General features: G+C 35.1%; 1 protein-coding gene across 9 annotated transcripts; it reads right to left on the bottom strand.

Moving 5' to 3' along the window:
- Positions 1-8,029: 8,029 nt before the first annotated feature.
- Positions 8,030-11,744, bottom strand: LOC113761089 (protein CELLULOSE SYNTHASE INTERACTIVE 3). Of its 9 annotated transcripts, none has more exons than XM_027303921.1 (2): positions 11,422-11,744; positions 8,030-10,015 (listed from the first exon to the last, which is right to left on the bottom strand). In XM_027303921.1, exon 2 carries the CDS (start codon positions 9,961-9,963, stop codon positions 8,281-8,283), a length of 1,683 nt encoding a protein of 560 aa, XP_027159722.1. In that variant the 5' UTR covers positions 9,964-10,015; positions 11,422-11,744; the 3' UTR covers positions 8,030-8,280. The 9 variants fall into 9 exon arrangements, with proteins under 9 accessions (XP_027159722.1, XP_027159726.1, XP_027159723.1 ...); XM_027303925.1 differs by lacking the exon at positions 11,422-11,744 and adding an exon at positions 10,774-10,834; XM_027303922.1 differs by lacking the exon at positions 11,422-11,744 and adding an exon at positions 10,465-10,594.
- Between the last annotated feature and the right edge of the window lie 5,051 nt (positions 11,745-16,795).

Raw genomic sequence — 16,795 nt, 5'->3', positions numbered from 1 at the left:
AGCCGCTACTTCAAGTATCAAATGACAGAAAACAAATCTGTCCTTGTTCAAATACATGAACTACAAAATATAGTTCATGAAATTCAATCTGAAGGCATTAAGGTGGATGAACAAATATAAGTGGCCGCTATAATTGACAAATTACCAAACTCTTGGAAGGATATTCAAAAGGGACTACGCCACAAGCAGTCGGAGATCACTCTAGTCAATCTCATGGCTTGACTTAGAATTGAAGAGGAGGCAAGGAAGCAAGATAAGTCTGAGGAGACAAATGGCAATGGTGACACTAATAAGGTACATTTTATTACTTCAACTGATAATGTCTCTAGAGGTCAGAATTCTAAGAATAATGCATACTTGAGACCTAGAGGAAAAAATATGAAAAATAAGAATAGACCACAATATCAATATAAAGGACCTAGAAAGAACCAAGAAACCCCTTCTACTAATAATAAAACTCTTAGGGGTCCATGTTTTGTATGTGAAAAACCTGGCCACCAAGCCAAGGATTGTTATTTTAGAAAACGTGGACAACCTAAAAAGTATGGTGATAAACCTCAAGCTCATGTAGCTGAAGAGCCTTTAGTGGCTATGATAACTGAGGTGAACATGCTAGAGAATCATGAAGGGTGGTGGGCAGATTCAGGTGCTTCTAGGCACATTTGCCATGATAAAGATTGGTTCAAAAGCTACACTCATGCTGAAGAAGGTAAAATGGTCCTACTTGGTGACTCATATAATACTAAGGTGGTAGGTGTTGGTGATGTGGATCTAAAATTTACCTCTGGCCGTACTTTAACTTTGAAAGATGTTCTTCATACTCCTCAAATCAGAAAGAACTTGGTTTCAATCTATCTTCTCAACAAAGCTGGATTCAAGCAAACTATAGATTCTAATCAATATGTGATTACAAAAAATAATGCATTTGTTGGAAAAGGTTATGCATATGATGGTATGTTCAAATTGAATGTTGAAATGAATAAAATATCTCTTAGTTCTGTTTATATTGCTTCTAGTACAAATTTATGGCATGCTCGACTTTGTCATGTTAATTCTAAATATTTAAAGAATATGAGTTATATTGGATTGTTACCTAAGCTTCAAAATGATTTTGAAAAATGTAAGTATTCTAGCTTGACAAAAATCACAAAACAGCCACATGTAAAAGTAGAAAGGAGTAGTGATTTACTTGAATTAATACATATTGATATTTGTGAATTTGAAGGCACTCTTACACGTAGTGGTAAAAGATATTTTATAACTTTTATAGATGATTTTTCTAGATATACTTATGTATATTTTATGAAACATAAAAGTGAAACACATGAAAAACTTGTAACATATGTACAAGAAATTGAAAATCATTTTGACAAGAAAATTAAAAAGTTTAGAAGTGATAGAGGAAAAGATTATGAAACTTTGGGACTAATTGATTACATTAAATCTTTAGGAATTGTTCATGAAACTACTCCGCCTTATTCACCTGCATCTAATGGTGTAGCAGAACGTAAAAATAGAACTTTGATAAATTTAACAAATGCAATAATGGTGAATGCAAGTGCACCAAAGAATTTTTGGGGAGAAGCAATTTTGACAGCTAATTACATAATCAATCGAGTGCCTAGAAAACAAACTCTTTTAACACCTTATGAGTTATGGAATAAAAGGAAACCAAATTTAAACTATTTTCGTGTGTGGGGTTGTTTGACATATGTTAGATTAGCCGATCCAAAAATTCCTAAATTAGGAGTTAGAGCTAAAAAGTGTGCATTTGTTGGATATGCCTTAACTAGTAAAGCTTATAGATTTTATGACATAGAAAGTAACATTATAATAGAATCACTTGACGCAATTTTTCATGAAGATAAATTTCCATTTAAATTAAGAAATAGTGGGGGTGAAAAGGAAAAAATAATAAATGAAACTAGCTCTACACATTTAAAAAATTTTGGAACTAATGAAAATTTGAGAAGAAGTAAAAGAGTTAGAGTAGAAAATGACTTTGGACCAGATTATTTAGTTTACTCTGTAGATGGTGATCCAAAAACTATAGAAGAAGCCTTAAACTCACCTGATTCTATTTTTTGGAAAGAAGCTATAAATGAAGAGATGAAATCTTTATTGTCAAATAAAACTTGGAAGTTAGTTGATTTGCCTATTGGTTGTAAAACTATTGGATGCAAATGGGTACTTAGGGAAAACTAAAACCAGATGGTACAATAGATAAATATAAAGCAAGACTTGTAGCTAAAGGCTTTAAGCAAAAAGAAAATGTAGACTTTTTTGATACGTATTCACCAGTAACAAGAGTTACATTAATAAGATTGCTTATAGCTATTGCTGCCATTCATAATATTAAAATTCATCAAATGGATGTAAAAACAGTTTTTTTTAATAGAGATTTAGAAGAAAAAATATATATGGATCAATCACAAGGTTTTGTACAACCTGGTCATGAAAACAAAGTGTGTAAGTTAACAAAATCTTTATATGGTTTGAAACAAGTTCCTAAGCAGTGGCACGAAAAATTTGATAGGAGCATGATACCAAATAATTTTAAAATAAATGAAAGTGATAAATGTATTTACTATAAATCTATTGCAGATACTCATGTTATCCTATACTTGTATGTTGATGACCTTTTAATTTTTACGACTAATTTGAATATTATTGAAAATACCAAGGGGTTACTAAAAAATAATTTTGATATGAAAGATTTGGATGAAATCAATGTAATACTTAGAATGAAAATTACTAGAACCCTAGAGGAATTATGTTAGATCAAGCACATTATATTGAAAAAATACTTAAAAAATATAAGTATTATGATTGTAAACCAGTTTCCTCTCCTTTTGATTCTAGTGTGCATTTATATCCAACTGAGAATGATGCAATTGTGTTAAATCAGCATGAATATGCAAGCATAATTGGAAATTTGAAATATGCCACTGATTGTACTCGACCAAATATTGCTTATGCTGTAAATATTTTGAGTAGATTTACAAGTAAATCTAGTTATGATCATTGGAATGCTATTACTAGTGTCATGAAATATCTTAAAGGTACTATAAATTATGGTTTACTTTATAAAAATTACCCTGCCGTCCTAGAAGGGTTTAGTGATGCAGATTGGAATTCTCAATCTGGTGACTCATTATCTACCACTGGCTATATTTTTATTTTGGGTGGTATAGATGTGTGTTGGAGATCTAAAAAACAACACATTATTGCTAAATCTACTATATAAGTAGAACTTATAGCTTTAGCTTATGCCGGTGAAAAGGCCAGTTGATTAAGAGATTTATTATTTGAAATTCCCGTTTGGGATAAACCAGTACCATCTATACTTTTACATTGTGATAGTACTGCTGCAATTGGTAGAGTACATAACAAATATTATAATGAAAAATCCAGAGTTGTTAGAAGAAAACACAGTACTGTGAGATCATATTTATGTGATGGTGCTATAAATATAGACCATGTGAGATCAAAAGAAAATCTCGCTAATCCATTAACGAAAGCTCTAGCTAGAGAACAAATTTTTCAAACATCAAAGGGAATGGGACTTGAGCCTAAAAAAATTTTAAATTGGAATCATCTATAAGGATACAACTACCTAGGGATTGGAGATCCCAAGAATTAAGTCAGGGATAAACGAATCATAGAATGGTTTGGGTGAAAAGCATGCATATATATTAAATCCCTTCCCATAGTGTAAAGCATACTCGTGATTCTATGACAAAGAAAAGGTTAAGATTTGATATAAATCTTATAATGAGTTCTATAGCCCTTTATGGGTGGCATGCCTTAGTCATGGGGGCATTCTTGATAGACTCACCTATACGAGTGTGGAAGTAAAAACCGTTTCCTATGAGAATTTGGCTAATTTTCTAAAGCATTCATGAATCTGGGATAAAGCACAAGGCCGAAATGTGCTGGCCTAAGAAACATATTAATTAATATCTTGAATGTCATGTGTGTGACATAATCTTACATATCTTAAAGTAGTCTTAGTTTCAAGGCTTTAGTCCACTTTGACTCTAATATGAGGATTATGGAAACACTAAGTGAAGGTTTCAAGGCAATGCCACTTTCACTATGCATGATATTCTCACTTTGTCCAAATTTGCTTTTATCTCTTTCAGATTTTGTTAAAATAAGTGAGGGAATGTTGGTGTATTTTAATAAAATATTAATTAGTTTTTGGCCAAATCTTTACAAGGAGTTACAATAGAATTTATTGGTGAGTTATGGGAATTATAATTGTGGGAGTTACATTCCATTTGAATGGAGTTATAATTGTGAGTTACATATTTGAACAAGAGTTACAAAAGAATTATTTGGTCAAATGTATTATTGTGGGAGTTACAAAAGAATTATTGTAGGAGTTACAAAAGAATTATTTGAATAAGTCTTTTATAACCCATTCAAATGTGAATTTAACTCTTTAGGTTATAAGTTCTACCAATTAACTACAATTTAATATGGAAAAAACCGTTACACATTGGATTTTCTTTTACTTAAGGCCTTGTAGCCTATAAATAGTAGAATTCTCCAAAGAATTTGATACACACACACTTCTTTCAACAAAAGACCATTCTAAAATACTATCCTCTTCACACTCATTTCTTTCTCCTTCATTCTGTTTTCTTTGGGCAAAGAAAGATATTGGGAAGCTTCTGCTTCTCTTGGTTGTGCAGATCAAAGGGAAGTAACAACTATAGAGTTGGACTGGTGTATCCTGGAGGCGGCGCGCTAGACCTTCTGCATCAGTTTGAAAAGTACCGTAGGGACGCGTATCGTCTTAAAGAGAGCGTTCTACGCGCTTCAGCCCTACTGAACTTTTTAGTAACTGTCAATTCCAAGGTGGTTATTTTTTGAAGATCAGAGATTGTTCGTGCACTCTCCTCCAACAGATTATTTGAAATAATTATTATAATATTTTTTATGATTTGATGTGATGCATGTAAGATAAAAAAAAGCGTGTTAAAAATTATATTTATGATACATGTAAATAATTTTTTGGCCCAATAATGGCTATGCAAAAATATCTATTATATCTACAGATGGATTGGCTGGACCTTATTAAAAAATTTCTACATAGGCCAAAGAGTAATGCAGATTAAGAATTTAACTTTGTTTGGATATTTTATTTTTTCAAATAATATTTCGCTTGCATTGTAAACACATTTTTCAATCCATTTTTTTATATTTTAATTACCTTTTTATATCATATACATCACATCATAAAAAGTGTTACAATAATTATTTCAAATAATATTTCAGATAATACTCATCCAAACAATACTTAAACTTTGGCTTTAAAAAAAAAAAGGTGTTAAAGAAGTGCTTTCTAGTGCTAAAAGTTTATGGCTACATAATTTCATTCAAATTTTCTCTAATAAGAAATTAGCCCCAAGTCAGATAATCACATTAAAGGTGAGGAAATCCATGATACTTGGGATATGGCAATGATGCTATTTATCATTTGTTAATGCCTATTTTTTTTTAAAAAAAAATTCATTGTTTGACGCCTAATCCACAATTATTTAGATCCAATCAGCAGATTCCACGGATCTCAAGGACATTGATGCGTTGACGGACGGCCTTGTTTGACTTATCCGCGACAAAATCAGCTCTTTCGGCCTGCTTCCTGTCCGCGACCCGACCCAAACTCTTCGTCTATCCCTCCAGCACTTATCCAAGTAATGTGCCAATATGAGCCCATCATTAACAGCCCATGGTTGCAAACGACTAACAGTTATTTCAGTCCAGCCCATCGTCTTTCTAAAATTTCCAACTACTTTCCTATCTTTATCAACAAAAGAAAAAGAAAAAAAATGAAAAATAATCCGATCCAGAAATAAAATAATCCACTATTAAACTTCTCAAGCCACCCCAGCGTGTCATAATTTGGAAGAGAAAGTTTTTTCATTTTTTTTCCCTAACTTAGCTGAACAAATTAAAATATTGACGCAGGAATACAGTTTTTTTTTTTTTTATTTTTACTACACATGTAATCTTAACATTTTTAGAGGTAGTTTATTTCCAATGACTATTAGGTAATTAATTTTGGAATTGAAACTTAAAAAAAGGTAGTCTAACGCACTTACTATAAACAGTAAAATTACTATACCAAGACTCCAAAAAGAAAATTACTTTTTACGTTTAAATTTCCTTTACATGAATGTTTCAAAGGTAAACCATTTATAAAAATTTATCTTTGTTTTGGAACATACGAGTAACTTGACAAGAGTGAGAAGGCTTTAGTCTAATGATTAAGGCTAACGCCTCAAAAATTAAAGGCGTTCAATTCTTCCTGCTCCCCTTCTCCCGTAGCAAGTTTTTAAATCCCAACATTCTCTGACTTATTAAAAAGAAAAATTCCTAAGAGGCTCAAGACATTTGATCTCCAAGCTGCAGTGCCTTGATGCTTTCTCATTTTGACAATTATCATCTCATTAAGGAGATACTACAAATTACCATTTGCCAAAAGATTTGTAATTCTTGAACAGGAACAGGAGAAATTGACTGTCATTTGCTTTTGGTCTCAATTGTCATTTTCATGCCTATATTCTTGTCTAAATCCTTTCATATCATCAACTCTAAATTCTTTTATGTTATAAACCCCTTTGTTTCTGAGGAAGAGTCGCTTTAATCCTGTACGATTTGGATCCAGTGACAAATGATTATCAAAAAACATTTGAGGAAAAGATTTATTTGATGGAACCAGAAAAGCCACACCAAAAATTTTGTGGGGTTAGATTAGAAACACTCAACCAAGTGTATATCAGTGCTGATACTGCTGCTTAACAAACCATATTTATAGTGATGTCAGGTGCAGTGTAGCTTTCTCTATTATTGAAATTTGATTGGAACTCATAACAGCAACAAACTTTTGAATCTTACCTACAAAGACTTAATGAGCAAATATTTTGGCTGAAGGCCATTTAGAAATATCACTGATCAAATATTGATCACTGAAGACTAGTACCTTAGCCCTGTGTGTATTGATCCATATCATGACACTGAACACCACACCTGTAACTGAACCATTCTCTCACCCTAGCTACAGACCAGGCAGTGATAAATGCAGAATCAATGATGTTTTTTGCGACAGTCGAACCATTCGGCCTGATGAAGATTATACCTGCTAACAAAACATTGTTGTAGTAAGGGGAAAAGACTTTGCAGTATTGATGTACAGCAGAGTTTCTTTAAGGCTGAGAGAAGATTCTTCAACAAATTCATCAACTAAATATCTATTGAAATGCAGTAAAGGCAGATACTTGAGTGGATGGTAGGAGAGAAATTATGATGTTTGACTGACCGTGTGACTGGAAAAGATCCAAGTATGCTGTTTTGGTTCTGGCTTGGAACCTGTGTTGTAATCCCTCGAACAACTCTTGTCATAATTCGTTGAAGAAACCATGGTGTACAGGGAGTAATAGCTGGTTTCTATCTGGTGTCTCAAGTCTGTTCTTGTAAAAGTGGAAACTAGCGAAGCTGACATTAAGAATCAATCTGACCTTTAGATCTCTCCGTGGATCAAACATGATACAGGAACACTTGCCTTATGGCTAGTTAATGTGGCTAAAAGCACAACAAGAAAATATATCTCCTTATCCATTACAAGGTTCTCCAGCTATGATAGACTTGGCCACTGCATGAACGCATGGGGAAATCTCAACCTGAAACATGAGAGACTTTATTTAAGCTATGTTGAGATGTCAAGCTAGCGAGCATATTTATGCCAGAAATAATACACGTATCTGTCTAATACCTGCAATGTTCTTGTACATATATTTTAAGTAGCGTATGTATTGGTTGGTAGCAGCATCAGGTAACTGAAAAGTTCAGGAAAGGAGAATTTACAGCAGAGACTGAAAAAGTTGAACAGAATCTGCCGGAGAAATGTTAGGGAATCAAGCAATCATTTCCATCTGCTAAATAGAAAGACTGAATAAGATTTTTTTCTCCCATTAAAAAGGAATGCCAAGGAGGCTACCCGATTGCTATAAGATGAAGATGAAGCCAAAAGAGCACCATCAATGAAGATGAAGCCCAGCAAGGACTTTCAAGTACCACACAAAAAGCCATTTATGGAACAACTATCTGTACAAATGATAGAATTATTACCGATACATAATGAGACAACAATTGCATTAATTTGCAGCTAGTTGATTTTACTCCATACGAATAAAACTACTATTTTGTTTCATACAGATTATGAAACAAGATGAAAGATGAGTTTCTTATACATGGACGTTCAATTCTCCTCTATTTTCTGATGAACAAACTCTTCAATTTCCCTCTTTCCAAACGCTCAAGTAGCTTCTTAGCTCCCGGGATGTCCATCTCTGTAAGCTTCTTGAGATATCCAATTGCCCCATATGAAATCATAAGCTTCTTACATTTTTTGCTCGAGGAGAGCAAGGCAAGAGAAGAAACTGCATATTTCTTGGCAGTATTTTGAGGGCTTGGGTCAAGTAATTGCACTAAATTAGGCACACTTTTGTCATCCTTCTTGACTTCTCTGCAATTGTGCGATGAGGTCATTAGGCTAGAAATTGCTTGCGCGGCTACTTCCCTCGCCCCATTTGCTTTAGCTTCGAGCATCTTAACAAGCAGAGGGATGCAACCAGCCTCACCAACTAGTCTTTTTATTTCTGTGGAGCTACAGATCCTACAGATTGCAGATGCTGCAGCCTGCTGAGCACCAAGTGATCCAGATTTAAGCACATGAACCAACCTTGGAATGACACCAAGTGAAACTAAAATCTCCATGGAGACTGAGCAGACCAAATTCCTAAGTGCTCCAACGGCAGATTCTTGTGGCAGTGGACCATCCAAATAAGCCAACAAGCTTCTGATTCCACCCTCCAAAATAACAGACTTCCGTAGACTATCATTGCTGGAGGTAAGATTTTGTAAACATTCAGCTGCATACTCTTTGGATCCCAATAGAATTCCACAATCCAGAAGATTAATCATTACTTTTACAATGCCTTCTTCAGCTAGTGTTTGCCGCACCTCTGGAACAGAAGATATGTTTTTCAATGTACAAGCAGAAGCAGCCTGTGAAACAGAATCACCAGTTCGACAGATCTCAATTAGAGGTCTAACACCACCATGTCCAACAATAGAACGGGCTGTTTCTGCTGACATCGACAATCTCTGGAGAGAAATTGTGGCCTTCTCTTTACCGACTGGACTACCAGATTCAACAAGTCTTATAAGAGGTGGAAGAACACCTTCAGAAACTAGCCAATTCTCACAACTACCAGATTCTGCAAGAGAGCATATTACAGTGACAGTTTTCTCCCTTATTCGAGGAGATGTGGCAGTTAGAAGTTGGACTAAAGCAGCAATGTTGCTGCGACCTAAAACAGCCAAGACATTCTTTTCATCTTCTTTCATAACCTCAACAAGGCTATCAAGAGCTCTATGTTTAGCCTCCAAGTGCCCAATCTGAAGCCGCGCCAGCAATTCTCGCATATTTCCATGTAGTGCAGCCTCAGGCTCAGCCGAAGTGCTACCAGCAGTAGATGGCAAGGTCACCTCACCAAGCACACCAGTTTTGATCAAGAGACCACAATCACGCAAATTCAAATCCAATTTGCCTGATAGTGCATCAAGATCACTTTGCATCCGAAGTTTCCCTTCATATTTCTCATGTATACACAACTCTGATAGTTCATTTGCTTCATATAAGGTCTTTGATACTGCCTGCAACTGCTCCTTACAAAGAGCATTTTTCGAGAAGCAAGGATGACTAGACAAATCAGATAGTGTTGCTGGGATCTGCTCCAATTTTGAGACTATCATCTTCCACCTACCAGGGAATACCTTGACCTCCCTAGCCTTCTTCAGTGCAACAGGAACAAGCTCTTGTGCGCGAGATAGCCACTCCTCAGCCGACAACATATCAATGCTGGCATCCATTCCTGCATCCTCAACCATGATTCCTCTACAACCCAGTTGCAAATCAAGCTTTCACCAAATCCAGAAACAACTGAAACAGAAGAAACCAAATCTTAATAACTTTGTCCCAAATGACGCTAAAAAAATGAATCTCCCCACACGGATGAACTAAAAATAGACACTTACACTTCAAACCCAGGTAAGAAACTTGATAAAAGATTCAATCTTTCAGAAAAACCAAATAGTACCATCAACTAGAGTCGCAGAGAAAAAAAAAAAGAAATGAACTTGACAGAAGCCAAACCTTCCAATTTTGCGGTTTAGATGAGGAAGATGTTTAAAAATTGTATACCTTTGCATAGAAAATTTAAAGCTTTGGAGCAGTTGCAATCATCAATCCTTAAAAAAATTAGGCATTATAAAAGCTATAATAAATAAAGAAAGAGAGAGGGCGGTCGAGATTAGTAGTTTCGAGAATCTTATATGATCACACAACACTCGTTTACTGAAAACAAGACCAGACAGGCAATTACTTAGTACCTAATGAAGGCCCCCACGAGGTTACCCAAAAAGACTAACGAAATGATGATTGAATACCAGTGAGGCACATTAAATATTAGCCAAGTAAATGCACAAATAATTTAATGTTACGGATACAAGTTACAGCTGATGAAAGTGAAAGAATGAACTTTCCAACAGCCATTACACACAAAAATTCAATAATGGCAGTCGGTAGATAAATCTTTAACATGACCAAATGGCCCTTCTCACAAGCTAAGTATTTTGATTGCAAAAGAGAAAATACAAGGGGACAGTTTAGTAAAGAAAGATAAAAGTTGGTATCTTTACTTTTCTACTGTGGAATTGATTGCACAATAGTTGATCAGTGATGAATTTTCCATAGGCTCCCCTGCTCAATTGGAGTAGATCTAATATCTTGACCATAAAAAGAAATTTCTTTTGCAAAAAGGTAAAGGCCCACAATTTTCCGCCCCAAATTCTATTTCTACAGTTATCTACCAAGATATGAGGCAATTGGATATAAACAATAAATATATACACAACAGAAACTGAAAGAGACTTTGCTTTGAAGAGAAGATAGGAGTCTCCATCTCCAGTTGTACATTGTATGGAGTGTATTGAAATTTTGTACAAGGGACCAACAGCCGCAAAGCCAAAGAATTTTCAAAATTATAGTGCAATAAATATGAAAGAAATGACAAAGGATGCCCTCAAATTGCTTTATCTTTTGCCTATCATTCAAGTCACTCCAAATAACTCAATCAGCAGCCACCACCACTTACCACCCTTCTGTTTCTGCAAGCAAAACCAGAGAGATAAAAATATCCCGAAGCAATGACTAAGTATCAATGCAGATAAGTTCTAATTATCAACTACAGTCTCGTTAAAGGAAAAAGAAGAAGAAAAAGAAAAATCACTTGTTTTGCCCGTCCAAAAACCAGACCTGCAGAGAGCAAGAAAAGACAAAGAACCAACCTTCAAGACTCAAAAACAAGAATCCCGGCCTTTTTTCCCCAGAAAGCAACCATACGTAGCTTGATCCTCAAAATTCTTTCTTTATATCCCCAATCCAAAATATCTTGCCCAAAAAGAAAATAAAGAATAAAGAAAAGAACCCAGGAATGCTCAACCTTCAAAACCCAAATCCCTCTTTTCTAACCTTGAAACTGTGGCAAGAAATGAACTTTATCCCCTGAGAGTGATGGAAAATTCTCAAAGCCTTGACCTTGAAAACAAACTTTTTGCACCGGCCCACAGACAAGACATTGACCATGAACAAGAAATGACTTGTGAGTTGCAAGGAAAAGGAGAAGTACCCAAAAGGCTGTAATGGTGCTACTGTATCCTAATGAGACAAGAAGACATCAAACGGTCGAAAATCTTTTAATCATAGAAAAAATGGAAGGCAAGAAAATCAGAAGAATCTTGGGAGAGCAGTACCAAGTTTTTGAAAATAAGCTTACCCAACTAGTGAAAGTACCAAAGCTTCCTCCTTAATTAAAAAACAAGAAAATACCAAAGCTACCAAAACAGGACACAGCTGCCCAGAAAGAGAGCAATCCACGTTCAAAAATCAAAAAATCAAAACCACATACAGTCAGACGAGTCTTTAATATAATACTTCGCAACAAGCATTAACAATTAATTCATTGTATTGATAATTAAATTAATTAATTGCATGTACTGGCATAGCAGTGTACGGCAAGTGGCAACTTGTCAAGATCCCTATTAAGTATGTGAGTGTGTGTCGTTGTGCTGTACAGTGCGGTACTAGAAAGGCAGTGGGACTCGATGGTTTAATTTTTATTTGAACCCGGAGTCTCAATAATCATACACACAGCTAAGAATGATAATTCCCCGTATGGCCGTATAAATGTCACTTTAGCTTAAAATCAATTTTATAGATAGCGATATAATCGAGTCGAGCGAGTATATCACTGTACTCAAACTCGCGCTCGAGCAAACAACAGAAATGGAGTTTGAATTTAAATTTTAAAAATAGTTCAAAAACTCGAGATCGATCCAATTTTCTTACTAGTATGATCGAACTCGAGTATTTAACTCGACTAAAAGAGTAATTCTAATAATTTATACAACTTCCAATCCTAAAATAGTAAAATTGTAATAACTAAAAATATAATTTTTAATTAATTACTTTGTACTAGATAAAGCTCGACAAGCCATCAAACTTGAAAAATCAATACTCGAACTCGACTTAAATAATTATTGAATTATTCGAACTCGACTCGTACTCGAACAAAATCGAATCCAAGTCAAACTTTTGAGCTGCTCACGAGTAACTCGATTCGATTACATCTCTGATGTAGACAAACATACGTTATTTATGGAGGTAGGTACTATTTACAAGTTTTTATGAACATAAAACATTTGTGACGGCTTATTCCATTAATCCATTTTAATAGGTATATATACAAGTGAAGACGAGGTTAATGGAAACCATAACTCCATAAAAGTGTAGATGGAATTAATAAAGGCTATTGCTAACGCTAGCGTTCAAAATTGGTTTTATTTTTTAATTTGTTTAAAATTATAGTATTTTTTTTCCTTTCATTCTTTTTCACATCCTTTTTATTCTCATCAATCGTCGGATTTAGAATTCAAATTATAAACCTAACAGCAGAAAAAACTATAAATGTCATTCCCTAATATCAGCAGCAAAAAAAAAAAAAAAATGCGGTGAGTACCGTCAGATGAAAAGGAAGAATGGTGGGTTGAGGGTTCAGGAGAACGGACGGTGGATATTGGGGGATGGAACAGGGAATTTACCGTTGGATTGGCTGAATTTTGAAAAGTGCTTTTCAAATTTTGATTGCACGTTATTCGAAGCGAAGGCTGACATGGCAGATTAATTTTGCCAAATGTAAATGGGGACCACTTGAGGAAGCTTTTGAAAAGTTGAGTTCGATTTCATGGTGGACTTTCCATGCACGTGTTGCAGACTTTTTGAGTCGTGACTCGTGAGGGCTATTTTTTAATCTTTTGACAAAAGAGTGAAATGACTAAAAGTTCATAATTGAATATGGGAATTGAATTTATTCAATCAAATAAATACATATGAAACAAAAATATAGCCAAAACACAGATGGGAAACGAATTAAAGAATCAACACAAATACGCTTTACAAAAAAAGGATTACTAGTAAACTTTCAAAAGTAAACTTTCAAAAAGTGATCTGCTTCTTTTAAGATTAAAGTGGATGCTTTGAGACAAACATTATAATAATAATACATCTTCCATATTCCTCTTGTATTATAATAATAATACATCTTCCATAATAATACATTTATATTCACATTATATTATGAAGAGACAAAATCCCTTTTCTACCTCTAAGTCTTTTAACGTAGCACATTGTTCGAATTGTAGATTTCCGCACAAAAATTTTTATGTTTTTTCACGAGCATATTTCATAATCATTTTTTTTTCTCATATACATCAAATCGTTATAATTCATATTTTTACAAAAATTCTTAAAAATAGCAATTCAAACGGGAATGCTATGAAAGTCATGGGGAAAGGGATTCGAATATTTAGCACATAAAAATATAAACACTAAAAGAGGAGCCAACCGTTAACTAACTACTTTTAGAGTTGTTGGCTACCAGTGAGAGCCTCAAGACTCTCCATGGGTGCAGGCATCATTTGACTTGCATTCATTCCCAAAATTTCTTGTAAGTTTTACTAGTTTATCTGTTTTATTCGATAGTGGTTTAGTCTCTTCTAACTCTTCTCTTGACCCATATGGACTCACCCCCTTCCTCTTAGTATAAAGTAGGAGTAGAAGTATAATAGAAAAGCCATCGCGTGGACAAAAAAAAAAAAACTAAAAGAGCAGCCGTTTGACTCGAAATAACAGGAAGGACCTTTATTACCCAATCAGCCCCAATCGTGCTTGCCGGTGACTCTAAAAAGTTCTCAAGACGACTCCTCGTCAATCTAAGAGTAATTAGTTTTCGAAAGATGCAAGGGAATAGTACATCCATCGGCAGGCGCAAAGAAAACAATATAAATTATTTTGGTTCGACGGTGATTCAAGACCTTTCCTCCTTTTTTTTTTTTTTGGTTCATTTGGACTCATGTCTTCCCCCTTAACATAGAATAGAAGTAAGAATAAAATAAGAAAGTTATCGATAAAAAATAAATAAATAAAAAGGCTGCCGTCTGACCCCAAATAATAAGAGGGTCCTTTATTACACAAGCAGCCCCAATTGTGCTTGCCGATGACTTGAAAAGTTCTCAAAGTGACTCCTCATCAATCTAAGAGTAATCAATTTTCGAAAGATGCATGGAACAGTACATCCATCAGGGGGTGTAAAAGCATCCATTTGATCTGACAGTGATTTAGTTCTTTTCAACTTTTTTGTTGGCTCATTTGATTTCACTCCCTTCTCCTTAATATAAAATAAGAATAGATGTAAAATAGGAAAGCTACGTGATAAGAAAAAAAAATTTAAAAAGAGCAGCCGTTTGACTCCAAATAAAAGAAAGGTCCTTTATTACCCAAGCAGCCCCAATCGTGCTTGTCGGTGACTTTGCAAAGTTCTCAAGGCGACTCCTCGTCAATCTAAGACTAGGGATGGCAATGGAGGCGGGTGATTGCGGATACCCACCCTACTACGGGAGGCTAATAGGGAAGGGGTTGGGGCGGGATGGGGGGAATTCCCCCCGCTTAGAAACGAACCCCGCCCCCAGCCACCTGCTTTAAAAAAATAAATATATAAAATATATATGTATATAATTATATATATAATATATAATTTAATTAGTTACAAACTTATGATAATGATATTATTAGTTATATGTATTATATAATGTCTATTAGTATATATAATATAATTGATATTATTAATTATACTAATAATTATATATGCGTACTAATACAAATTATTAATTAGTTATACTAATTTTACTAATACATTTATACTAAATCCCTAATTAAACTTACTACAATAACATTTTTTTCTTAAAAAAAGCACAAGCACAAGCACAATAATGAATTAGTGATTGTATTTGTGCCAAAAGTGAAAACTTGACTACTTTAGCTATATTTATTTCATCATGTTGGATTGTATTCAAATAATTTTTATTTGATTGTTTTTACAAGTTTCAATTGTAAAATTACAATGAATAATAATTTGATGATGTGTTGATATTTTAATACTTGATTATTTGCTAAAATTTAACCATAATAAAATTATATAACAAATTTTTATTAATCCCACGGAGAAAGCGGGGCGGGGCGGGGGGAGCGGCGGACGGGGGTTGGGGCGGGGGCGGGGGGCAGTTTGTAAGCAGCGGGGCGGGAGATGGGGGAGGGGTCCCCCGCCCCGTTGCCATCCCTATCTAAGACTAATCAATTTTCAAAAGATGCAGGGGAATAGTACGTCTGGATAAATCCAAATGACAAGAAAATTTTGATGATGGAATTATTAAAGTAAACCAACACCCGAGCCCCTAGATGCAAAATGCCAAATCAAATAATGACAAAAATCGTTTGGCACTCGGATTTGATTATCAACGGGCAGCCGTCTACTTGTGAGTAAACTAGTCGAATGAGCAGACCGGATTTATTTTCATTTTTATTTGTTTAGTTCAACAATTTTGCGAAATTACGTTCGACAAGATGTAAGTGATTTTGTTTATATCATAAGTAGTTTTCTAATTATTTTCTTATATTTTTAATTAAATTTTCATCTTATATATATTTATTATTGCACCAATGTATTGTGCTGACTGCTGAGTTCAAAATGGAAGAACAGCAGCAGCAACCCACCACAATACGCGGAGGGGACTGTTGGGACCGGTGTAAATATTCCGAGGAGGCAAAGGCGCTCCAGGTTCAGATATAACGACAACCCTCATTGGTTCGTTGCTTTGAAATTTTCGGTTTGATGCAATCCTTCTAGTTTTAGCATGATAGATTTGCTCAAGCAGGAATGCCTGCTGAACCGGAACCAGTCCACCGCAGCCTTTTCGAAAAGGCTACTACAGGACAGCAGCAAATTTTGTAGAGACTGGATGAGTAGCTGCAAATACCCCAGTCAGCTTCGAGAGAAGGAGAGAGACGAGAAGGTTCGTGGGTGGGTTAGGGTGGTCTAAGGTCCTATAGGAGGACCATTGGCGGGTGAACCAAGAGACGCGTGGGATGGGGTGGGGCGACGTTGGCTTGCTGGAGTGGTTGCAGGGACGTGACGCTGTCTCCTGTCGGCTGGATTAACCGATGCCTACTACTACTCTTTTCACTTTTTCCCGCTGCCACCCATTATCTATCATCACTTCTATTACTTTTTGCGTACAAATTTGTACTCCTACGCTGGGCTCCGTTGTC

Source organism: Coffea eugenioides, chromosome 2 (genome assembly GCF_003713205.1).
Source record: "Coffea eugenioides isolate CCC68of chromosome 2, Ceug_1.0, whole genome shotgun sequence".
Lineage (NCBI taxonomy): Eukaryota > Viridiplantae > Streptophyta > Magnoliopsida > Gentianales > Rubiaceae > Coffea > Coffea eugenioides.
Note: the sequence above shows the minus strand (reverse complement) of the source record. Positions and strands in the feature narration are given on the sequence as shown.

Coding starts and splice junctions, on each gene's coding strand:
- LOC113761089 (XM_027303921.1), bottom strand. CDS start 9,963: ATGGTTGAGGATGCAGGAATGGATGCCAGCATTGATATGTTGTCGGCT.